This window comes from Thunnus maccoyii, chromosome 24 (assembly GCF_910596095.1).
Source record: "Thunnus maccoyii chromosome 24, fThuMac1.1, whole genome shotgun sequence".
Taxonomy (NCBI): Eukaryota; Metazoa; Chordata; class Actinopteri; order Scombriformes; family Scombridae; genus Thunnus; species Thunnus maccoyii.
Window position 1 is genome coordinate 10849898 of NC_056556.1, and position 24945 is coordinate 10874842.

Genomic DNA, 24945 nt, shown 5'->3' on the forward strand with positions numbered 1-24945 from the left:
AAGGTGACAGCGTGGTATTATCCTAGACTCTTTGTTGCCTTTTATCTTTATATCCCCCCTTATTTCCTTTTCAGTTTATTTTGTTATTAATGTTCCACTTTTTCTTTAGACATTTTTTCACATTTGTTAGACTATTTGATTTGGCTTTATAACGGTTAATCTGACTCAACGTCTGTATATGAGCCATAGAGCTCAATAAAAGTATCTTTTATGACTTATAACCATTCATGGAAGGCTTATGTTTAACCCTGGACCCAATATCGCCTCCAAATATTAAAAAATTTGGGTTGAGACTCAACAGAAAGCCTGTGAATTTGAGTTGTGTTTATCTGGAGCTGAACTCTTTCTTTGAGGTGTTTTTGAAAGTATTTGGGTCGAGTTTAGGACACCAGAGTCTCACCAGCAGTTTAAGTGAGTTTAAGTTTAAAGGAATAGTTCCACATTTAAGGGAATACACTTATTTAGTTGCATGAAATTGATACTGCTTTCGGCCAGCCAGCTTAGCTTTAGCCTTAAAGAATAGAAATAGTGAATCAGCTAAGTGAGCGTGACTGTTTGTGTTCCTTGCTTCTACTTATAAAGATATCAGGTGATGATAGTACAGAGCCAACATAACTAGCAGTAATAGTCTTACTAAAAATAGTCTGTCCCCATTTATATACACACACATCGCATTTTTGCAAAGTTAACTTGTTAATTTATCACATCTAATCTGAAAATGATGTTTGTGTTGAAGCTAAACACTCTAAAGGGATGAAAGGAACAATTTAACAAAAAACATGACATTTAACATCAGAAATTTCAAAACCTATTACTCAGAGAGAACAACAGAGATGACTTGTGAGCTTTTACTATAAGCACAAACTATAAATATTTAACACAATGAACGAAAATGACTCAAACTGGAGTAAAGACAGTAAGATTTTATTCATATTTCATACGTTTTTCAGCTTTATTCAACAAAGCACGTTCTCAGGAGTGAAAACGATTTAAGTGTATACAACAAGCATCAAGGACAACTTTAAATTAGAGAGAAGTGAACAACGAGGAGTTAATCGTTGAAATGTATGTGGGTGTTATTGGTTGTTCAGCAAACTGAAGGCTCTTCGATGGCGGCGGCTCCTTCTGTGATGGCTTTGACACATTTGGCCATCGTCTGGGAAGCCCTGCTGATAGAGTCTAAACACAAAGAGGGAAACAAGAATATTTTACCAGAAAAAAAAACCTACAAATTCAACATTTTAAGACCTTTAAAATGCAACCTTGAGTTAAAAGGAGAACTGAAGCTTAGATTTAATGTGTCTTGGCTTGAATACAGTCAGCTGAGCAAGCTTAACATGTTTATTTATTAACAAGATGTCAGTGTATCTCTAATGTAAATAATACCTGTCATGTAGAAGTCCTTTGCTGTAATTTGAGGAGGGATCAGGGGAGCTGCTATGAGGTCCTGGTTCACAGCCTGAGAAGAACAGAGTGAGGAGAAACAGACAATGATGACTTTCTTCTTATTAACTTCGACTCATGCAACTCTCCGCCTCAAAAACAGTCAGGATTTTGCAGCTATGACTACTATATGAATAATATTGTTTCAAAAAAAGAACTGAACCCTCTGAATACTAAGTAACCTCCTATTCATCTAAAGTTGAACAGGCAGGGCAGGTGCAGATTTCACCCTTTTTATTGGATGTAATGGAAGATGTATTTTTTGTGTCTGCTACTTGGGTTTTAAAGATCGAACTGCAGCAAAAAAGGCCACACCAAAGCAGACAAGAAATCATATTTACATTCTAATATTAAAAACTAACAAATATCGTCACGCTTGGTTTGATTTACACCATCATATCTAACTGAAAATTAACAGCACAGCACACAGAGATGGAGAAACGAGTGAAAAACACAAATACATGGTCATCAATAAAATGCAAAAAGATATATTTTTGATGAATACAAATGTTCACAAAAACGCGCATCAACGACTCTACAGTGAACCAGAATTGTAGAAAAAGTGTCAGGGTGTAAATGTGGATTTCAACTTGTAATTTTTGACTTATCTCTTGCTTTACTGGTGCGCTTTTTAACTGACCATTCAGACTGAAACGAAATGTGACGGAGTTGTGATCTGTACAACTCCAAATTCTGACTGTGTGGAAATTTGAGTGTGTGTGTGTGTGTGTACCTTGGCAAGCTCGTTGGCCTGTTTGAAGTAGTTTGCCCCCTCCACATCGTCATAACGTACAAGGTTAGGAGACACCTCGGCTAGTCTGGATCGCACCTCTTCCAGGGAGTCGTAGGACAGCGACAAACCTGCCAGCTGAGAACAAACACACAGACGATCCTGTCGATAACTGAGCTCTTGGTAAATTTTAAATGAGCCGTATGAACATTGGTACATGCTCTTGCTGTGTGACTTCCTCCTCACCTCAGATATGGCTCTGATGATCTTCCAGTCCTCTCGGGCCATTCCCGGAGCAGTGACGGCCACCCTGGTGTGTTGACTCCTCCCCTCAGTGTTGACATAAGTGGCGTTTTTCTCGGTGTAAGCAGCGGCAGGCAGGATGATGTCTGCCATTGGTGCTCCTACGTCACCATGGTGACCCTGGTAGATGATGAGGCTTTCTTTAGGCAGGTCGGCTCTGCTGATGCAGCCGCCGTCAGCTCCCAGCAGGAACAGGATTTTGGGTGGGTTTTTCCTGATGGCGTCCACACCGGCCTTGTAGCCCAGGTCCAACGCAGCCACCTGACTGGCCACTCTGCTCACACACATACACACACATTAGTGAAAGCTTAAGCTCAAATTCAAGTTTTTGAGCATTTCAAAGTTGCTGCCTCTCCCAATCAAGTCATTGTGACAGTGACTGTACCTGTGCAGGACACTGAGGACTTTCCACCCCTCTTCCACTCCGCTGCTGGTTCTGGCATTCTGAGCGATGGTGGAGACGGCGCCCAAAATGGCAGCTCCGTCTTCTCTCTGCAGAGCGCTGCTGCCCACGACCACTACTGGACGCTTTGCAGATGAAAGTACCTAGAGACAAGGAAAGGACAGGAACAATTAAAGAAGAAAATCAGCACAAAAAGGCTCTCTAAACTAAAACTTGTCTGTCCATTACCTGACAGAAGGGGTGTGTGCCGTTCGCCAGCTCCTTCAGTACTGAGGTCTCCTCTCCCAGATGGTCGTATGTGTAACTCAGGTCAACTTGGTGACCCACCATGGCAACACGCAGCTCATTATGGAGCCAGCTGACAGAAGAAGAGGAGGAGGAGCAGGGAAGGCAAGTTACAAATCGTTCTGCAACTTTTTCAAAGACTAGGGAAAAAAAGGTTTCCAAGAGGGGAAATGAAATAATAAATATGAAGTGAGTTTACCTCTTGCGGACTCGGGCGTTGAAAAGTGGGGCTTCGTAGCGCGGGTTGGTTCCTACGAGCAGCAGTAGGTCACATTCCTCGATGCCGGCGATGCGGGAGTTCAGGAGGTAGTTGGAGCGCAGGTCAGTGCTGAAGAGAGAAAAAAAACTGTCAGCTGATAAATCTGGAGACACACTGCACGACTAAAGAGACTGTGGGTGTGAGTGACTGTACAGCATATACTTTGTTTTACTCATAAATCGCTATAACAACACACACAGTCTTACCCTGCCCCCGCCATAGGGAAGAGCTCCTCAGTGCAGAGGTTTTCTGAGTTGAGTCTGTTGAGGAGATCTTTGAGGGCGACAAGAGCTTCAGCGTCCGCCATCCCTCCTGCTATGGCTGCTACCTCATTGCCTTGCACACCTTGCAGCTACACACACACACACACACACACACAGATTTATGCCTCAGATGTCACAAATGAACAGAGTCATTAATAGAAAGAGGCCTAAACAGAAAGATCCAGTAAAGAAGCAGACTTACTGCTCCAGCAACACGAGTGAGAGCATCCTCCCAGGAAGTCGGAGTCAGCTGACCTGAGTCATCCTTCACCAGTGGTTGAGTCAACCGCTGCCTCTTCAGACCATCATATGCAAACCTGAGAAGCCAGAATATTATTTATCTAGTGAGACAGAATTCTCACTTTTTAAATTCAATCTGAAACATGGCACCTCCTAAAACCACTTTTTCTAACTTGGGTCTGTTTGTGTCTTACCTGGTCTTGTCAGAGATCCATTCTTCATTGACGTCTTCGTTCAGCCTGGGCATCACCCTCATCACCTCCCCTCCTCTCGTGCTCACCACGATGTTACTGCCCACAGCGTCCAACACGTCGATTGACTCGGTTTTCCTACAAAGAGAGCAGAAGATGGAGAAATAGATGAACGAATTAAGAATCTGAAAGTGCCTTTTCTGTTGAAACTCATATTTCCTGGTGTGGAAAAGAGCTCAGGATCACAAATTCGATGACTAGTAGGAACCCTGTTTAACCCAAAGATATTTGTATGATGATGGCAGTTATTATATTAGTTTATCTGTGGTTTCACTTTTTTTTCCCTACCTGGTCTCCCATGGTCGTGCGGTGAAAGCGTAGGGTTTGGAGGTGAGTGCTCCGACAGGACAGACATCAATAACGTTGCCCGACAGCTCAGACATGAACATCTTCTCCACGTACGTCCCGATCTGCAGGTTGTTTCCTCGTCCTGTCGTTCCCAGGTCTTCAACACCAGCAATCTCACTGGCAAAACTACAAAACAACACATGCAGATATGCCCAAATACACTGTTAGAGGGTCTAATATTTAATCTAAATTCAGTATTTGTCATTTGTCAGCAGGCTATCTGATTATCACAATTATTCTGGTGGGTATTAATAAGAATGTTTTGTTTCTTTCTCACCGGACGCAGCGTGTGCACTGGATGCAGCGCGTCATGATGGTTTTGATGAGCGGACCGATGTTCTTGTCCTCCACTGCTCTCTTTCCTTCCGTGAAACGGCTGCGGTCTGAACCAAACTGCATGGACTGATCCTGGGAGCACAGCAGGAGGAGTGTTAACGAGGTAAACAACATGTAAAACTGTAATTAGCACAAACTAAATTCCATTCAACTCTATTTTAAGTACCTTGAAAACTATGTGCATGGTTAGATAACACTAAGGGGATGTGGGACTGTAATTTGGGTGAACTGTCCCTTTAATCTACAAGTCATGATTATAATTTTCTTATCCTAAACCAGGGTTATTTCTGTTCAGTTGTCCACAGTTACCTGCAAGTCACATTCTCCTCCCTGATCACAAATAGGGCAGTCCAGTGGATGGTTGGCCAACAGGAACTCCATCACTCCCTCTCTGATGACACACAAACACACATGTTCATCAGGCCTGTTTACAATAACTTCTGTGACATTTTGAAATCTTGCTTAAAGTTTGAATTTGAATTTGGATGGAACCAGATGGTGAGCGCTGAAGTTTGTACCTGGCTTTACGTGTCTTCTCTGAATTGGTGAGGATGTTCCAACCCTTCATGACAGGCATGGCACAGGCTGCCACCGGCTGAGGGCACATGACAACACACACATTAATGAGACAGTAGTACTGCAAGCATTTACAGCAATTTCTGCCCTACAGCATCTACTCTTATCTCAGTGTTTGTTGCTAAGTTTGATGATCTTTCAACCTATCTGCCTCCTAACTGATCAGGTGCACTCTATTACCTTTGGTGCTTTCTCAATCTCCACCAGACACATGCGGCAGTTCCCCGCCACCGAGAGGCGCTCATGGTAACAAAACCTGGGGATCTGGACTCCCACCTTCTCACAGGCCTGATGGGGAAACAAAACAGACGTCAGCCAAAACAAGAAAACAACAATAACGCCTTGTATTATGCCTTGGTAATGCCAGGTCCTCAAACTTAGAGTGAAAACTAAATAAATTATGTTTAACAAAGACATTAATGTTGATTGCAGATGATATAACAGTAAGATATTAGATTAACTGACATAAGATATGAAATTTGGGGTTTATAATGATTATAAAGCATGTCAAGATGTGGTGGGAAATCCTAAAAAGACCAAATGAGGCAGACAAGACCACAAAATACGCAACAGGTTTAGATGTATCATCTTTGGCTGTGTCCACATTATTGCATAAATTATTGGCAGGACAACACAACAGCTCCTATTGTTGAATGCATAGATAAAAGAATATAACATGGGACCATATTAAGAGTCAGTACTAATACAATACTGAGTGGACAGTATCTGCAGTAAAATAATCTGTTGTTTTTACCTGCAGGACAGTAGTTCCGGGCTCCACCTCTACTGGTTTCCCATCCACAAACACTTCCAACATGTTGCTGGCAGCACGCACTGACGTACGCACTGAAATTAAATGCACAAAGGCCAAGTTTACTGAAATAATCTAAACCTCCGCCAACAGAATTTGTTAACAATATATTATACTTCCACAAAAGTGTAACCGAGATATTTCTTGAAATGATATAGACCTGCAACTACATGTATGAATATCCTTGGGTAAATTTTCACTAATCAACACTGTTCTATGCTAGAACTAGTGATTTTGAATACAAATACTCTGCATTTAAAATACTGCAACAAAACATTACAAAAAGAATAATAAAAATAATACTTATGTGAAACTATGAGTTTCAAAATGTACTCCGAAACTACAATACACAGAGACCCTGCTCAGTCACACTGAAAAGAATAACTGTTGTTGACCTTGACACACATACACACAGATGTGTGTACACACACACACACACACACACACACACACACACACACACACACACACACTCTCACTCTCTCTCTCTCTCTCTCTTTCTTTCTTTCTTTCTCTTTCTCTCTCTCTCTCTCACTCACTCAGGTCTTACCAGTGCTGGAGGGAGCCAGGTTGCCCTTGGCGGCTCCGGCTAGAGCTCGGCCGACATTCGGCAGTCGCAACATGATGCTGTGAGAAGAAAACAGACAATGAAAACAGTCAATACATGAGCTAACCTCATTCTGACATGCCATGTACCAAACGCCATTCAAAAACCTGCAATCTGAGTTGGCTTTGGGACACTTGAAGACCAAATCTTCAATTCAGAAAATGTATTTCTGAACCCAAACAGTATTCAAACCAAACACTATTCATTACAATAAACTAAAAATATTTAAACCAAATTATTGATTAACAAGAGCAACAGCAATTTCCAACAATTTCTCAGACATCAACATGTTTTGTCCAACTAACAGTCTTATACTGTCATAAAAAAAAAACCAAGACACCTGCAAGTATTTGCATTTTAAAAGCCAGAACCAGTGACTTTTTGGCATAAAAAATGACAAAAACAATTCATCAACTGTCAAAACTGTATCAATCAATTGTCTGTGGATGAACTAATTAATTAATCAACTATTCGTTTAAGCACTCCCCATAATTAGTCATGTTGTCAACTTGTCCTCACATAAACTCTGTCCTGCAGAGAATACACAGTGCTCTTCAAAGGTTTGTATAACTCTTGGATTTTTTGCACAACATGACCTCTCTGTATGTCTCGTTTTGTCCAACCAACAGTCACACACAAAGATATTTCTTTTACCAACAGAGGAAAAGACAAAGGGAAGTATTGACATTTAACAAGCTGGAACAAGTGACTTATTGGCATTAACACATGACAAAAACAATACATGAATTATCAGAGTTGTTGCAATCGATTTTCTGTTAAATGTCAAATAGATTTGACTATTTGTTACAGTTCTATCCAAAAATTGCAATAGATAGATAGACAACAACAATCAACAATAACATAGTGTTAATTTCACTCAATCAAGATGCGTTTTAAGGCGATAACGCGCAGAAAACTAAAGCATAATTTATGAAACATCTATAAGATATAAATGTTATGTCATTACAGTGTATGGGAGAAGGAGATACTATATAAGTTAGCACGGACCTTGCAGTGAGGACTCCTTGCTTTGCAAGCTAGCAGCGTTAGCTCAGAGTACTACTCAAGGACACAGGCGCTGCAGCGGGTTATAACGTCCAACAAATCATTTTCCACTTATCTTACTTATTAAATAAACCAGGTACTTAAACGTTTATGAGTGTGTAATGTGTTTCTGGTTCTTACCTTTCGCTATTTGGCCTTCTGGACCAGAACAGCGGTGATCTTAGTTACTACCAGTAAAATGGCTATTGCGTATTAGCGGAAGTAACACTTCTTCTTCTTCCCTCGTATTGCTGGCACATCAGAAACAACTTTAAGGTGCATACATACCGCCACCTACTGTACAAGAGTCTATTGTGGTTAATGTGGTTCACAACATTTCAGATATAAATGACATATTAACCGCAGTAAAAAAAAAAGTCATTTATATCTGAAGTGTTGTCAACATGCCATTAACCACAATACAATTTAATGCAGTTAAAAGTCATTTATATCTGAAGTTATAATAATAAGATAGTAATAATGGAATTACCATTATTATTATTTAATATTTCAATGTTTGTTTGTGTGTTTGTTTGTGTGTGTGTTTGTTTGTTTGTTTGTTTGTTTGTTTGTTTGTTTGTTTCTTTCTTTCTTTCTTTCTTTCTTTCTTTCTTTCTTTCCTTTTGCTTTTTTGGTTGTATTTTTTTACTGTCAACATCAACTACATTTCCCAAGATGAACCGCGCGTTACCGGAAGTTTCTACGTGTTCATTTTCGCGACAGTTCAGTTCTGTTCAGGAAGCATCTACAAACAGCTAAGTTACATAAACGAGCTAGAAAAGTTGGTGCTTTCTCCTGTGAAGGAGTACAGCAAAAACAGGTAAATACTCTTCAGAAATAAGACATTTTGTTGTTTAGCTGTTCAGCTGTTCAGCTTTTCAAGTCCGTTTCAAATTAGACTGACCAGGCCTTCTCATTATTAAACTGGTTAGCTTTATGCTAACTGTGGCTGGCAGAAAACACAGCGAAAGGAAATAAATATATCAACGTTTACTGACGTGAAACTGAGATTATTTAATATGTTTATTTATGAATAAACCTAATATGAAGGTTCTAACACAGGCAACATGACAGCATGTAACAGTTTCTGTTCCTGTGTTGTCAGTTTGTTATTGCTAAGTAACGTTAGGCATTGCTGTTGGAGATAACTCATATTACTGATATTATTATATTATTATACAAATTCAAAAGGATATCATAAAAATGCAGGTACAGGACTGCATCATTTGGATATATATAGGTAGCAGGACTGGTTTTGTATGATAGTAATTTAGCTCCACTGTTTAGTCTGTATCTCCGCTGTTTCCTTTATTTTGGGTTTATTCCTAATTTTATAAAATCTTTCAATAGCACCATATAATAACAAGCAGAATTTACACGTTTAATTTATAAAATGAAAGAACATACTTGCGACCCATGCATGAGACTGAGACAGTAAGATTCATTGTCTGGGAACCATAAACATCTATAAATAATGTTCGCCAGTCCATAAAGTAGATTTTATAGTAGTATTTGTATAGCACTTTTCAAGCTAGGAACACAAAGTCCTTTCTATAGACAACATAAAAGACAATTTCAGATATAAAAAAGAAAAACACAAGAACAGCAAAGTACAACACACCATTAAAAGACTCTATAAAAGAAATTTACAGATAAATAAGGTAAAACAAGTGAAAGTATTAAAATAAACTGAGAATCGTGTGGTTGCACAACAGCTGTAAACAACTAAGACTAGTTATCAGATGAGAAGGCAAGTCTATAAAAATGTGTTTTAAGACAGGATTTAAAAGCAGAAACAGTGTCAGCAGACTGAACACTAACTGGAAGAGGTGAGGTGCCAGTAAAGCAAAAACTCAAATCACCCTTTGACATTAACCTGGACACCGGAAATAAAGCTGTACATGATCCTATAACCCATTTTGTGTCAATGTATGGCCCAAATACATAACACATAACAATTAAGGTGCTTTAAAAGAATGAAAATAGAGATATAATAAAAAGTACACGAAAGTATTGTTTTGCTGTCCTGATTTAACTAAATATGACAGTGTACAGTATTCACTGTGGTTTTATATTTGTTATTTGTCACTGTAAAGATTGGTTTGCTCTCCTACAAGCTCAGCTACAAGACATTTCATCAGGATGCATAAATCAATCTACAGCCTTTTTTTCTCCTTCATCTCCCATGCTCTCACCTTCATCAGTTCTCACCTCCCTGTTTTCCTTTTACACTTCTAATCTGACTTTCAGCACCATGTTGCCGACCACTACGCAGCAGAGCAATGGCGCCCTCGGCTCCAGGGATGCTGCACGCCACACGGCGGGCGCCAAACGCTACAAGTATCTGCGGCGGCTGCTCCATTTCAGGCAGATGGACTTTGAGTTTGCCCTGTGGCAGATGCTTTACTTGTTTACGTCACCACAGAGAGTCTACCGCAACTTTCACTACAGGAAACAGACCAAGGACCAGTGGGCCAGGGACGATCCTGCTTTCCTGGTCGTGCTCAGCATCTGGCTATGCGGTGAGTCACTTTTTTTTAATATGACAGTGTCAATAAACACATTTTGGTCAAATCATGATGATATTTGTTATTCATTTCCGTTCCTCTCTTTCAGGGTTTTTCTACTTCCCAGCATAGTGCGTGTCATTTGTTAAGGTCTTAATGTCGTCAAATCCTGATCCTATGATAACTGAACTTCAGGTGTGAGCATGGATTTGTTATGATTTCCCCCCCTGTGTTTCTGTGCAGTGTCGACAATAGGCTTTGGTCTGGTGCTGGACATGGGAGTCCTGGAGACACTGAAGCTGCTACTTTGGGTGGTCTTTGTTGATTGCATAGGAGTCGGTCTGCTCATATCAACCCTCATGTGGTGAGTAGGAGGTTTGTTTGCTTGCAGAAGAAATGAATGACATTTACTCCACTTACTGTAACTGAGATGATGGTTTTTTTGATGCATACTTAAGTCTTTTTCTTTGACTCAGACTTGTATGGACTTGTATGACTCTTCACCGCATGTGATAAATTTTTTTTTTTTGTCTTTTCCAGGGTAATCAGCAACAAGTACCTGCTGAAGCATCCCAGCAGGAATTTTGATGTCGAGTGGGGCTACGCATTCGATGTTCACCTCAATGCTTTCTACCCGCTCCTAGTCATCCTGCACTTCCTGCAGCTCTTCTTCATCAACCGTGAGTACATTCTGTCTCATTTGAGTTTTATCAGCATGTATGAAAGTCATAGAAAAGTCTTAAAATTTTAGATAAATAAATATATAATTGTAGCATTTTTTGTTGTTAAATTCAACATTTTAGTTCTTAAAATGTTATTTGGGCTAGTGTTTTACTTCAACTATTGTGTGTATATATATTTTTATTTTGCATGGTTCATTCCAACTTTAGATGTTTTTTAATATTCACAACTGATACTTAAAGAGATTAAGTAATCAGATGAAAAGTTACTAAGGATGCACAGATGGTCTGGAGTCAGAACAGGTATCTGGAGTCATATTCCTCTGGTGATAGATGAGAATAACACCTGAAACCAACCAGACAGCAACTGCAGTGTGTTTTGCTGCAATTTTAATCAACCAAAAGCGTAAATGTATCCGTCACACTATGATACACCGACAGTGCCTTGTTACATTTCGTCAACCAACAGAAGACTAAAACTAACAATAATGAGAAATCACTAAATGTAACAAAATTTCTAAACAAAATCATAAACTTATCAGATGTTGGTGTCTCTGTTTACAGTTTGTTGTTTTGTGTCTTTCAGATGTCGTGGTGATTAACTCAGACTGGTTCCTGGGATACTTTGTAGGCAACACTTTGTGGCTGATAGCCATTGGTTATTATCTCTACATCACCTTCTTGGGGTACAACGGTAAGTCCCCGTCACATTTAAAGTTACATTACTTTTGAAGTTTTTTCTAGAAATAGCAATATTCCAGTGAATAGACAATTTCTAGTATGTCACCTTGTTAGTGCAGTGCTTTAATTGAAACTCAGGGAATATATCTTGAGAGAAGCTGGACACAGGCTGATAATGCTGCTTCTAGTGGTCAAAACCATTCTTTAACTAATACACTGCTAGCAGGTGTGGCCACAAGTGTATCAGAATTAAAACTTTGAATCAACAGAGATGAGTGTAATTGTGTTTTTCTGCCAGTAAATGTTGAAATTGAATAGTTGCGTAATGTAATCTGCCATCTGTCAGAAGGGTTGTGTAAACAGTCTTTTTTGTTTGTTTATCTACACAGCTCTACCCTTCCTGCAGAACACAGTGGTGCTGCTCTACCCCTTCGCCCTCCTCATCCTCATCTACGTCCTTTCCGTCTCTCTGGGCTGGAATTTCACTCAAGGCCTCTGCTGGTTTTACAAGTACAGAGTCCAGTAGAACCGGTTTGTCTCTGAAGTCGGACACTCGTTGGCTCCAGGCTGACTCAATATCTGTTTTCAACTCACATCTAGGTGACAACAAATCAGTTTCCAAATGCTGTCAGTCAACATCTGGCTGAGAAGGACTTGGCCTCTGGTTGACTCTCAGTAAACTGGGACACTGGGTTGATTGATGCTGGTTGACTCTGTTGATTTTCTGTTTGGCTCTTATGTTGAGCTGGAGCTCCAAAGTCAGTAAACAGTGATGTGTTTGAACTGGTTGCAGAAAACAAGGGGACAGACGGGATTACAGCTTTTATTGTAGTTCTTTTTGTATGATTTGTAAATAGTATTCTGGCAGGTTGTAATATATACACAGAGGACTGTTTCTGAAGAGGAAAAAAAATGCTTTGTTTCAATAAGTTTTCTTAAAAAAGTGGAGGAACATGGAATACAGACTTTTTTTCCTTTATTTTTTTTCTTGAAGTGTACATTCCAAAGCACTTTCAATAAAAAGTTTTATTAACTTATGTTGTGAAATAAATCTGATCCATGCTTTCCTAATGCTGGTCCAATCTGCATTGTTTCAACCTCCCAGCAGTACACACCTTGCTTTAAAAGATCTGGATGTTTTTTGTATTGTAGGGATGGTTCTTTATTGGATTTTGTAGTAACATGCTAAAGTCAGACAGTGTCACTGTTGATCCTCAGTGCTAGACTATCACAGGATTACAGTGATGTTTGTTTCACATTATGATGCAGATTCATGGTGAAGCATCTATACCTGAAAAAAGGTCTGACGTAATTAAGAGCTTTTTTGGAAGCCATTATGAATTTCCCACAACATTTTGAGTTCTGAGACAGTACACATAGCATGTATTGACTCATGTAAGTTTTTAAGAAAGAAACTGGAGAATGTATAGTTGTTTTATAGTTGCACAGAGTTCATAAGCAGTTGTTGACTTCCAGACAACAACCACCAATCGAAAAAATGAGACATTGGTGCTAGATGAAAAGTTAAGGGATCACCAACGTTACTACAATTCATCCTCAGGGGGACATGGATGAATGAATGAATGAGTGTCTGTACAATATTTCATGGCAATCAATGTGATCATTGTTGAGATTTTTCAGTCTGGAAAAAAGTGGTGGACTGACAGACATTCCCATTTCTGTAGTGTGTTATACATATTATGCTACAGAGTGAATGCAGTATCACTTGTTTATGTTGTCTGCATATATTAATGGCATAATACTATATTTTGGGTATTTCAGAGTGGCATGAACAGTATATTGCAAAAAGTATAATACTGTGGCTCAGAGAAGCTATTTCAGTGCATCCATCAACATTTTCTTGAACTTCTCCGAGTCAATTTTCTTCATGATGAAGGCCTTGTGTTTCTTATTCAGCAGGCCCATGTAGTCGAGCACCATCATGCCTCGGGTGTGGGTTCCCGCCAACTCCACTGACACTGCAACCTGGAGGAGGAACACAGGAAGTTGTGTCTGACTGAGACATCTGGCTTTTTAGTTTTTCTGCTCATGGAGTTTGGTGGAAGCAGAAAACCTGTGCTGCATTTTAACTATTTAGTCATACTTTCACATCTGGAGTGTGTTGATCAGATTCTGTATATTTTGTCACATTTTATCGAGACATATCTGAGGAAGAAATCTGATGTTAAAGGGATAAAAGCAGCATTCTGACCTGCTCGCTTTCTGTCACCAGTGTGTCGTTGATGGCAGCAGCCAAAGCATAGGTGTCACAGGAGTTGAACCCCGGTCCTGCCACCAGCTCCTTTTGATACCGCTCAGTTTGGACCATCTGCAGTGACAACAATTCAACGTGAAGAGGACACATTTCTTCTAAATTCTTGTTCAGTCTGTTGAAATATCACACCTAGGAGAGACTCGTACCTTCCTGGTGTGCCGGGAAATCTTCTCCACGAAACGAGCCTTGTCTGTGTCTTGAGCCAGCCAAGTTTCACAGAAAGACTGAGGGGGAAAAAGACAAAGACAGAAAATAAATGAAGCAGTTTTTAATACTCACAACACTAAAATAAGGAAATTATGTGTTGTTAAAGTCTATTTTTATCAGTTTCAAAAACAGTTGGCTCTATGCTTTTTCAGGTTTGGTGTCTCTGGTCATCATCATTAAATTACAGATGTGTGGTAACCTCCTCACCCATGGCAGGCTGTTCCTGCAGCTGAACTCCCAGGTGGCGATGTAGGTGGGACAGGTGTAGCAGTCCAACACAATGTGGGCAGCCTCAGGGTCAGCCAAAAAGTTAAACTCTCCACATACTGTAGTGTTACCTCTGGCTGCAGATCACACAAGAGAAGAAACACACAGTCATAATTCTGAATCAAAGAAAACATACTTGTTTTAAAATGTATGACAGGTAACATACATTCAGTGTTTCCTCCCATGATATAAAGCGCCTTCAGTTTCTTAGGGAGGGAGGGTTCCAGTTTGACAGCGAGGGCCAGGTTAGTGAGGGGCGCCGTGGCGACCAGACTCACCTGAACACAGAACAAGAAAGAATAGTACAGCTTTTAAATGTATTGATCATGTACCATCTGCTGTAGTAGTTGGAGAGGCAAAGAGGCAAAAGAGAGAAAAGTCAGTTAACAATCAGATTAATCCAAATCAGATGCTCTCTTTACTAAATATATAAATAATGGATACCATTATATGAAAAAGAATTACCCTTTACAACATCTAAACTTTCATATGGGGAAAGAGAACAGATTATTAAACCACTGAGTAGCTAAAATCACTAAACAATCCATACTTGCAGTATTGTTAAATGAGAAATCTATATTTTAATTTACTGTTAATCTTCTGCTTAAAAAGTTGAAAAAAAGTCTCTGCGCACCTGAGCACCTTTAACTAACCCAAAGAATATACATCACCATCCAGGTTAGAGCATATAGCAAAGACTAGAAACATAGAAAATGAAACAAGGGCAAAAAGGCCAATTAATCATAAATCTTACAATAGGGGAGAACAGGGTAAATAGAGCCAGTGGGTAAAATGAGCCACCCCCTTTATCTAGGTAACCATAAGAAAAAGTAATCATGTGATCACAAATTAAGAAAGTATAGTTCACATTACTCAATCCATCTTGGACATGGAGAGAGTGGTCAGCAAAACAGAGCAAAAAAAAGATTTTTGTCATGCCAAGTGAATTCATCATGTTACTAAAGTTATCAGTCTTGTATCTTAATTTAGAAAGATACGTTTTTGGACATTATTACATGTTAATTTAAGTGAGTAAGTCAGTGTAAGGTACAAAACAAGGTCATAAACTTAGCATAACTGTGGATCTGAGCCACTGTATGAAACAGTTTTGTCAAAATGGAAGTTGTGGGGTAAAACGTGCCAGTGACATTGGGGCAAGTTGAGTCAATGGCTCAATTTACCCCCAAAAATTATTTTCTGATATTCTAGAGACTAGAGACCCTGTTCAGGTTAATGTTTGATCACTGTTACAATTGTTACAATGTTGATGAATAAATACGTAATTGTTGACTGATGTTAAGTTTAAGCCACACACAAACATGCTGTATATACAGATGGGTGGCAAATTAAAGGAAAAGCCAACAATAAGTGTCTTAGTAAGGTGTTGGGCCACCAGAACAGCTTCAATACACCTTGGCATTGATTCTACAAGTCCCTCTCACTCCAGAGGGATGAACACCATTCATCCAAAAGATATTCCCTCATTTTGATAATGGTGGTGCAGAATGCTGTCTAACACATCGGTTCAAAATCTCCCATAGGTGTTCAAATAGGTTGAGATCTGGTGACTGTGAAGGCCATAGCATATGATTCACATCATTTTCACACTCATCAAACCATTCAGTGACCCTTCGTGCCTTGTGCATGGGGGCGTTGTCATTGAAATGGAAACATATACGCTTATGTTATTGTCTTAAGATTATGTTACACTGACTTATAGTCAAAAGCTCATTGTAAGACTTTATGATCTCTGCTTCCTGTGTGAAAATGTTCCTAACAGGTACTATCAAAGGTGAGGTGTGGGACTCAGTCACTGTAACCTTAGAGGGAATGTCCAGGGAGGATAGGCAGATAAGGATTTGGCCTTGAACTCTTAATTCTCAGCAGAGACCAGAAGAAATTCCCTAGAGATACGGTGAATTAATTAAAAATAACTGTTAGGGTGATGACTATGGGATGATTGTGATGCATGTGGCTGTATATGCAAGTACCAACACTGATTATTGCAGTAAAATCACCAAATGTAAAAAGTGGCTCATGTTACCCCGTTCTCCCCTATATTATCAGATATTAAATAAATTGTAGCGACATCCATATTGTCCCAAATATCCAAAAGGACAAAAACAGAAAATGACAACAAGCAACTATCTACTCACCTCTTCAGGGTTTTCACTGATAATCTTGATCATGGCCTGTACGGCTTTTTCCTTCTGCAGCAGCTCCAGACCAGGAGCATCTGCATCTGGGACATCACCCATCCCGTCTTTCCCGTGGAAATCTCCAGCGTGGAGTTTACCGGCCAGCAGGGGCTCTGCGCAGCCGCGGTATACCGGGATCTGTATTACAGGTTTCACTTCATGATGCATGATACACAGGAAGTCATCACTGTATCATATACAAGCTGTAGCCAGAACATACTTACATCCAGCCTGTTGCAGACTTTCAGCACTCGTAGTGTGTTCTTTAGGACGTTCTCCAGGGGTGTGTTGCCATGGCTGCAGGTGATCCCCAAAATTTCCACATTGGGGTCTGCCAGGGCCACCATGATGGCCATAGCATCATCCACCCCTGTGTCCAAATCAAGGATCAACTTCTTCTTCATCTTATCTGAAAGAAAAGGAAGAGGAGGGAGGATTTTTATTAAGAAGATGATAAAATTTCAATATTTCCACATTTTGCACACAACATAGTCTTCAAATTGAGAGATGATAAATAATCCAGGTCTTCAAACGGGAACATAAATCAGTTTCCTCTTTGAACGTGACCCAAATCACCCATCTGGCTGTGAGTTTACATTTGTAAATGTCATCCTCCAGCACACTCAGATGCAGCTGCAGCTCATAAATTAATCAAGGGCTTTAATTTAAGTCAACACCTGCTCCATAATTGTTTCTTGGGGTCGACTAGTTGTTTATTTATTTGGATCCTCGTTAGCTGTTACCAGAGCTGATGTGAAAATCTACAAGACACTGAAGTGATGCTGATATGTCCATGTGTGGTTATAAATGTCTTCCTCTTACATTAAATAACTCCTCAGATTTTTAAGTGGCAAATGAAGTGATGCAGCAGGGTCAGATTAACCTGTCACGGGACTCCAGGGGGAAAGATATGTTGGCTCTTCCCCCAACCTCAACAAGTCCTCCAAATTAAACAGCTAAATAAGTATATTACTTGTAATTGCCCTCCAGAATGACATATAGTGTATACAGTCAGCATTTTCTGATCTTAAGCCCCTGTTAGCAGGACAACATCATTTGACACCTTCTGAAACTGTTACAAATCACAAATCAAAAGTCAAAAATTAACTTTCATGCTCCGACTTAAGAAGATCCCTATAAAGGAGGTGTTGGTTTACTTAATACCAAACATGAGACCTCAGTCATGATGAGTGAATGAGGCTCCAGTCCCGTCACTATACATGAGACAGTACAATACTATATCACTACTGCAACACTAATTGTAATAACAAAATAATAACTGATTACTCACATTCTCATGGACGTACAGGAAAGAGTAAACCAGCAAACATGAAACAAGAGTCCAGAAACTACAGCAATGAGTGAAGTACAATCCATAAACTTCTCTTAATCAGCTCTGGCCAGACACTCCACCCTATTTGTTAGACAGCTGAGGGGAGCTGAAGGGAGGTCTTTGATGTGTGCAGAGAATCCTGACACTCTCTGATAACGTGCACTTGGTGCACAAGGTCACAGACTTTGCATGTAAACTGTGAGTATGCTGAAAGAGGGATGCCTGTGCTGGAAACTAGTGGATGACCTACTGAACAATCCCTTTTGATACACTTGGGTCTGAAAGCATTAGTTTATCACTTTGTTTAAAGGGATATCTGGTTTTTGTTTAAGAACCTGAGCGTGTATCTATCATGTGTATCTACATGGTCAGAGCTGAGTCATCCCGATTGATAATTATTCCTGTTTATCTCCTGATTTCATAGTTTTTCCTTGTCCTCATCACAACTTGTTTCTGGCACTGTACAGCGTGTGTGTGCAGCTGCTCTCTGTGCAGGTAGTCCTCCATCCTGTCCTCCTCCCTCTGCTGCCGAAGTGATTGGAGAAGGTACTGGTTTGTGCCAGTCAGTGACTAAGTTTACAAGGATTTGCCAAATGTTAAGATACGTGGCAAACTCACAAAAACAGTTAGGCTACATACAGACAAACACACAAGCAGACTTGTTTGATCAGTTCTAAATTAATCTGGCAGAGCACAAAGAGATGAACTTACCGGTCAAAAAAGATTCAGCCACATGCAGGTTTATCCCTTTTCCAAGTGTGTTTTTGCGTGTAAAGTTAAACTTCTCGCTGCTGCTTTTTATACAGAAGGAAGTGTGGGAAGGTTATGCAACACACAAATGACCACAAGCATCTGTCCTTGAGCATTTTCAGCTGTTGTTTGGTCAAAGCAAACATGCTTAAAAAAATGTTTAAAGGATAAAATGTGATTTATTTAAGTTACATAACAGTGTTTTGACTCTTCAGACGAGGTGGGAGCTTCACTGTAAGTCCACATGACAGAAGTTTTCTCTAGTATACATGCTTTATTCACCAAATGTTTTGAGCATTCAAATGTGCTAGAGCTGGAAAGGTCTCATTTTTACATTGTATATTATTTTTATGTTGCACTATCCCTCCTTCCTTTAAGTTCCCTTTCCTCACATGGACATGTTACCAAATAAATCAAACCCTTTATGGTAAATGAAATAACTCTTCTTAATGCACCTGTCAAGTTGTAGACAAAATGATAAAACCATTACAAATGCTGAAAAATGAACGAAAAAAATCGAAGAAAATCATATTTTAGAGAACAAAATTCATGGCTCTCGCTTGTTAAAATATCTTTCTACTTCAGTGAATTCATCAACATTTGCTTGAACTTCTCCAAGTCAATTTTCTTCATGATAAAGGCCTTGTGTTTCTTTTTCAGCAGCCCCATGTAGTCCAGCACCATCATGCCTTGGGTGTAGGTCCCCTCCAACTCCACGGACACTGCAACCTGGAGGAGGAACATGAGAATTTCTTGGGAAATGATCTGAACTGACATGTTGAAATGTAAACAGATAAAAAGCAGTTGTCTCTCACCTCTTCACTCTCTGTTATGAGAGTGTCATCGATGGCGGCAGCCGTGGCGTAGGTGTCGCAGGGGTTGAAATCATAGGCTATGATCTTTTGATAGTTCTCTGACTGAGCTCTCTGCAGTAACAATACATCATGAAGAGACATTCAGACATGTTGTGACATAGAAACATCATATCATATCAGCACTGAAAGCACCACAGCGGTGCCCAGAAATTTGAATTTGTGAGTCCCATAACAAAATCTGCTGCAATATGTCCTGTTTGTTTGCACTTTTCACGATTTTAGTTGTAATAAATTGTAATTTGCTGGGGGCATTCTGCTTGAGCCCCAAAAAGACCTTTGTAAACACATGTGAGATGTTGTACATTCATAATTTAATAGAAAGCAAATTTTAAGGGAGTTCTGATCATTTGGGTACCTTGAAGTTGTGCTGTAAAAACACTGCATAATAGTCATTGCATAGTAACCCTACTGAGATTGAGGTTCCATGCTTGCTACCTTATAATTAATGACATAGTATTAAAAGCAGACATTTTCTGATGCTTCTTGACAATTGTCAGAAAGGTAAATGATATGTTTCCCCCCTCATATCATTATAATCTCTTACCTTGAAGGATAGGGCCGAAATCTTTTTCATAAAGGCTGCCTTCTCAGTGTCTTGGGCCAGCCACTGGTCAAAGAAACACTGAGGAGGAAAAACAGAGAGTGTTCACGATGCAAATAAAGGCTCTCTGAAAGGGAATTATTTAATTTAATTTCACATGATATATTACACATGAATTCTGTGTTAATATATACAGTAAAGTAAGGAGGTCTTTACCCCGTTATTTAGCTGAAACTCCGGACCAACTTTGGGTTAATCTTTGGAGAATGCTGATTGTGTATAATTATATTTAAAGATCTTCAAGTTGTGTGTTCAGCCTCACCCACGGCAGGCTCATTCTGCAGGTGAACTCCCAGGGAGCGATGTAGGTGGGACAGGTGTAGCGGTCCAACACAACGTAGGCAGCCTCAGGGTCAGCCACGAAGTTAAACTCTCCACATACTGTGGTGTTACCTCTGGCTGCAGATCACACAAAGCCACATGCAGGTTTATCCCTTTTCCAAGTGTGTTTTTGTGTGTAAAGTTAAACTTCTCGCTGCTGTTTTTTATACAGAAGGAAGTGTGGGAAGGTTATGCAACACACAAATGATCACAAGCATCTGTCCTTGAACATTTTAAGCTGTTGTTTGGTCAAAGCAAACATGCTTAAAAAAAGTTTAAAGGATAAAATGTGATTTATTTAAGTTACATAACAATGTTTAGACTCCTCAGACTGCATTCATCGAAGATTTTAACATATGAGTGCCACCTGAAAATCTATATTAATTCCATTCTTGTTTTGTGCAGACTACTTGTGCAGGCTTTTTATGCGTTTTGCTCGTGGTTAACTGATATGGAGGATGGGAAATTAGAAAAATAGACAAAACACAGCGAGGTGGGAGCTTCACTGTAAGTCCACATGACAGAAGTTTTCTCTAGTATACATGCTTTATTCACCAAATGTTTTGAGCATTCAAATGTGCTAGAGCTGGAAAGGTCTCATTTTTACATTGTATATTATTTTTATATTGCACTATCCCTCCTTCCTTTAAGTTCCCTTTCCTCACATGGACATGTTACCAAATAAATCAAACCCTTTATGGTAAATGAAATAAGTCTTCTAAATGCACCTGTCAAGTTGTAGACAAAATGATAAAACCATTACAAATGCTGAAAAATGAACGAAAAAAATCGAAGAAAATCATATTTTAGAGAACAAAATTCATGGCTCTCGTTTGTTAAAATATCTTTCTACTTCAGTGAATTCATCAACATTTGCTTGAACTTCTCCAAGTCAATTTTCTTCATGATAAAGGCCTTGTGTTTCTTTTTCAGCAGCCCCATGTAGTCCAGCACCATCATGCCTTGGGTGTAGGTCCCCTCCAACTCCACGGACACTGCAACCTGGAGGAGGAACATGAGAATTTCTTGGGAAATGATCTGAACTGACATGTTGAAATGTAAACAGATAAAAAGCAGTTGTCTCCCACCTCTTCACTCTCTGTTATGAGAGTGTCATCGATGGCGGCAGCCATGGCGTAGGCGTCGCAGGGGTTGAAATCATAGGCTATGATCTTTTGATAGTTCTCTGACTGAGGTTTCTGCAGTAACAATACATCATGAAGAGACATTCAGACATGTTGTGACATAGAAACATCATATCATATCAGCACTGAACCACAGCGGTGCCCAGAAATTTGAATTTGTGAGTCCCATAACAAAATCTGCTGCAATATGTCCTGTTTGTTTGCACTTTTCACGATTTTAGTTGTAATAAATTGTAATTTGCTGGGGGCATTCTGCTTGGGGCCCCAAAAAGACCTTTGTAAACACATGTGAGATGTTGTATATTCATAATTTAATAAAGAGCAAATTTTAATGGAGTTTTGAACATTTGGGTACCTTGAAGTTGTGCTGTAAAAACACTGCATAATAGTCATTGCATAGTAACCCTACTGAGATTGAGGCAGTATTAAAAGCAGACATTTTCTGATGCTTCTTGACAATTGTCAGAAAGGTAAATGATATGTTTCCCCCCTCATATCATTATAATCTCTTACCTTGAAGGATAGGGCCGAAATCTTTTTCATAAAGGCTGCCTTCGTAGTGTCTTGGGCCAGCCACTGGTCAAAGAAAGACTGAGGAGGAAAAACAGAGAGTGTTCACTATGCAAATAAAGGCTCTCTGAAAGGGAATTATTTAATTTATTTTCACATGATATATTAAACATAAATTCTATGTTAATATATACAGTAAAGTAAGGAGGTCTTTACCCCGTTATTTAGCTGAAACTGTATTGTTTTATCAATCTGGACCAACTTTGGGTTAATCTTTGGATAATGCTGATTGTGTATAATTATATTTAAAGATCTTCAAGTTGTGTGTTCAGCCTCACCCACGGCAGGCTCATTCTGCAGGTGAACTCCCAGGGAGCGATGTAGGTGGGACAGGTGTAGCGGTCCAACACAACGTAGGCAGCCTCGGGGTCAGCCACGAAGTTAAACTCTCCACATACTGTGGTGTTACCTCTGGCTGCAGATCACACAAAAGAAGAATAAAAGACTCATCCAGACGGACAGATTGAGAGCATGTTTTGAAGTGATTGACAGGTAACGTACATTCAGTGTTGCCTCCCATGATGTAGAGTGCCTTCAGTCTCTGAGGGAAGTAAGGGTCCAGTTGCACTGCGACAGCCAGGTTAGTGAGAGGGGCCATGGCCACCAGAGTCACCTTTAGACAGCAGCAACAAATCAACACATATTTCTTCTTCTATGATCTTTTAATGGCGTGGTGTGTGTGTGTGTGTCTTGTGTATCTAATGCAATCAATATCATTCATTCACTTTATTCATTTATAAATGACTGTCTTCATGTTTGTCTCACTTCTCCAGGGTTCTCTTTGACAATATCGATCATGGCCTGCACAGCTTTCTTCTTCTGCAGCAGCTCCAGGCCTGGAGCATTTGGATCAGGGACGTCGCCCAGCCCGTCCTTCCCGTGGAAATCTCCAGCATGTATTTTACGGGCCAGCAGTGGGCGTGAGCAGCCACGATACACAGGGATCTGTAGAGTATGATATGTTGGGCTTTATATACAGTAGCATCTTATACGGGTCATATCTCCAAAGCTTTAGTTAAATTAGGAAAATGACTAAAAGTAGAGAACCAGCATATAGATACTGGACTGCTTATGTACTGAGGTGTCACCCAGTCCTTGTTGTTAACCCTAATATTAACCCCAACAAACCCCCTAAATCAAATCAGCCAATCACAACCAAGCAGTCGACACAACCATGTACAAGGGCTACTTACATCCAGCCTGTTGCACTCTTTCAGGACTCGGAGAGTGTTCTTGAGGACGTTCTCCAGAATTGTGTTGCCATGGCAGCAGGTGATCCCCAAAATTTCCACACTGGGGTCTGCCACGGCCATCATGATGGCCATAGCATCATCCACCCCTGTGTCCACATCAAGGATCAACTTCTTCTTCATCCTACGTTCAACCACACAAAAAGAGTCACACTTGTAGAGGTGTAGTTCCTTATAAAGCACACCGCACACTTTCTTCCACGACAGTAACCTCTGCCGTCCATTGAAGCGGTCTATCTGATAAAGAGCTACTCAAAAGGACACAAGAAGTGACATGCTGGAGGAGGATGAACACCAGCTGAACCTGTTCTTATTAACAGCTTATTTACAGTGGCTGAGAGAGCTCAAGGCACCACAACTTAAGAAAACACAGGTATGATAAATTGATAGTGTTATTAAATATGCCTCATTAGAAAGTGATACTTATAGACTAAAGGTAGAATTACTGGTAGAATTCATTATTATTATTATTATATACTCATTTTGTGCAAATAAACATAAACATAGTTCAAAACACAGTATGGTAGTTAATTAATTATTCCTTAGAGGCTCTGCACCATTACATCAGATTGGAAAGTACCGTACTGTGGTTTTGAACTATGTTTATTTGCACAAAATGAGTGTGTCATGAAATAAATGTTTGACCTGCCGTGACATGCAGCAAGGTTGTGGAGTTATAAATAATTCTTTTATTGCTTAAAAGATTAATTTGAGTTCAAGGTGCAGAGCCTCTAAGGATTAATTAATTAAGTACAAGGACGTGTTGAAACAGAGTATATGTGTATGAAAATATTGCCATACAGAGCAGGAAATGAGAGCACTGCGCAATAAGTAATTCTACCAGTAAATCTACCTTTAATCTATAGGTATCACTTTCTAATGAGACATATTTAATAACACTATCAATTTATCATTAAAAATTCATTAATAATGTGTGTCAAATGATGCACAACACATATATTTTCCTGTGTTTTCTTAAGTTGTGGTGCCTTGAGCTCTCTCAGCCACTGTAAATAAGCTGTTAATAAGTATATGTATAGAGAGGCAAAGTCCCTCCCCTTCCAAGAAAAAATAAATTAAAAGACCTTTTTAAGTAATTCAAACCATATATAAGAGTTGCAGTTAGACATTTGAAACATTTTTATAATGCTAACAGATGACAGAAATAGCTGTTTATTACTATTGTTTTGGATTATACTTTTAAATGAACCCTCCCAGTACTTGAACTCATCTTGATACCCACAATGTCAAATGTCTGTGTCTTCAAAATGGTCTGAAATTACAAAATAATGTAAAATCCTCACCTGTTGAGCGGACAGCGATAGATGTCTGTTGTCTGCTTTGAGAGTGAAGCAGTTATTGCAGACTTCCCTTCTTTTAAAGACT

The 24945-nt window shown here is 39.6% G+C and overlaps 5 protein-coding genes across 9 annotated transcripts; 1 reads left to right on the forward strand and 4 right to left on the reverse strand.

The window, feature by feature from the left end:
- Positions 1-903: 903 nt before the first annotated feature.
- Positions 904-8146, reverse strand: LOC121892063 (NADH-ubiquinone oxidoreductase 75 kDa subunit, mitochondrial-like). Its single transcript, XM_042404846.1, has 18 exons — positions 8041-8146; positions 6799-6875; positions 6192-6283; positions 5618-5725; positions 5380-5456; positions 5171-5252; positions 4803-4933; positions 4466-4651; positions 4121-4255; positions 3889-4003; positions 3630-3775; positions 3364-3492; positions 3108-3237; positions 2862-3022; positions 2420-2750; positions 2177-2311; positions 1387-1459; positions 904-1179 (listed from the first exon to the last, which is right to left on the reverse strand). The coding sequence occupies exons 2-18, from the start codon at positions 6869-6871 to the stop codon at positions 1088-1090; spliced, it is 2196 nt and encodes a 731-aa protein (XP_042260780.1). The 5' UTR covers positions 6872-6875; positions 8041-8146; the 3' UTR covers positions 904-1087.
- A 450-nt stretch (positions 8147-8596) lies between these two features.
- unc50 (unc-50 homolog (C. elegans)) lies at positions 8597-12804 on the forward strand. 2 transcript variants are annotated; one of them, XM_042405197.1, is made up of 6 exons: positions 8597-8715; positions 10147-10421; positions 10650-10770; positions 10947-11086; positions 11673-11780; positions 12157-12804. In XM_042405197.1, exons 2-6 carry the CDS (start codon positions 10154-10156, stop codon positions 12291-12293), a joined length of 774 nt encoding a protein of 257 aa, XP_042261131.1. In that variant the 5' UTR covers positions 8597-8715; positions 10147-10153; the 3' UTR covers positions 12294-12804. The 2 variants fall into 2 exon arrangements, with proteins under 2 accessions (XP_042261131.1, XP_042261130.1); XM_042405196.1 differs by having other exon boundaries at positions 8598-8719; positions 10150-10421.
- On the reverse strand, positions 12726-23093 carry LOC121892259 (inosine-uridine preferring nucleoside hydrolase-like). Of its 4 annotated transcripts, none has more exons than XM_042405193.1 (8): positions 23075-23093; positions 16939-17123; positions 16673-16852; positions 14683-14794; positions 14457-14593; positions 14189-14266; positions 13980-14096; positions 12726-13753 (listed from the first exon to the last, which is right to left on the reverse strand). In XM_042405193.1, the coding sequence occupies exons 2-8, from the start codon at positions 17116-17118 to the stop codon at positions 13601-13603; spliced, it is 957 nt and encodes a 318-aa protein (XP_042261127.1). In that variant the 5' UTR covers positions 17119-17123; positions 23075-23093; the 3' UTR covers positions 12726-13600. The 4 variants fall into 4 exon arrangements, with proteins under 4 accessions (XP_042261127.1, XP_042261126.1, XP_042261124.1 ...); XM_042405192.1 differs by lacking the exon at positions 23075-23093 and adding an exon at positions 18759-18841; XM_042405190.1 differs by lacking the exon at positions 23075-23093 and adding an exon at positions 18006-18666.
- On the reverse strand, positions 18957-20812 carry LOC121892429 (inosine-uridine preferring nucleoside hydrolase-like). Its single transcript, XM_042405465.1, has 5 exons — positions 20797-20812; positions 20536-20672; positions 20217-20294; positions 19613-19723; positions 18957-19526 (listed from the first exon to the last, which is right to left on the reverse strand). The coding sequence occupies exons 1-5, from the start codon at positions 20810-20812 to the stop codon at positions 19374-19376; spliced, it is 495 nt and encodes a 164-aa protein (XP_042261399.1). The 3' UTR covers positions 18957-19373.
- On the reverse strand, positions 20935-24885 carry LOC121892261 (inosine-uridine preferring nucleoside hydrolase-like). Its single transcript, XM_042405195.1, has 8 exons — positions 24864-24885; positions 23503-23683; positions 23075-23254; positions 22811-22922; positions 22588-22724; positions 22253-22330; positions 21683-21793; positions 20935-21596 (listed from the first exon to the last, which is right to left on the reverse strand). The coding sequence occupies exons 2-8, from the start codon at positions 23680-23682 to the stop codon at positions 21444-21446; spliced, it is 951 nt and encodes a 316-aa protein (XP_042261129.1). The 5' UTR covers position 23683; positions 24864-24885; the 3' UTR covers positions 20935-21443.
- Positions 24886-24945: the final 60 nt, after the last annotated feature.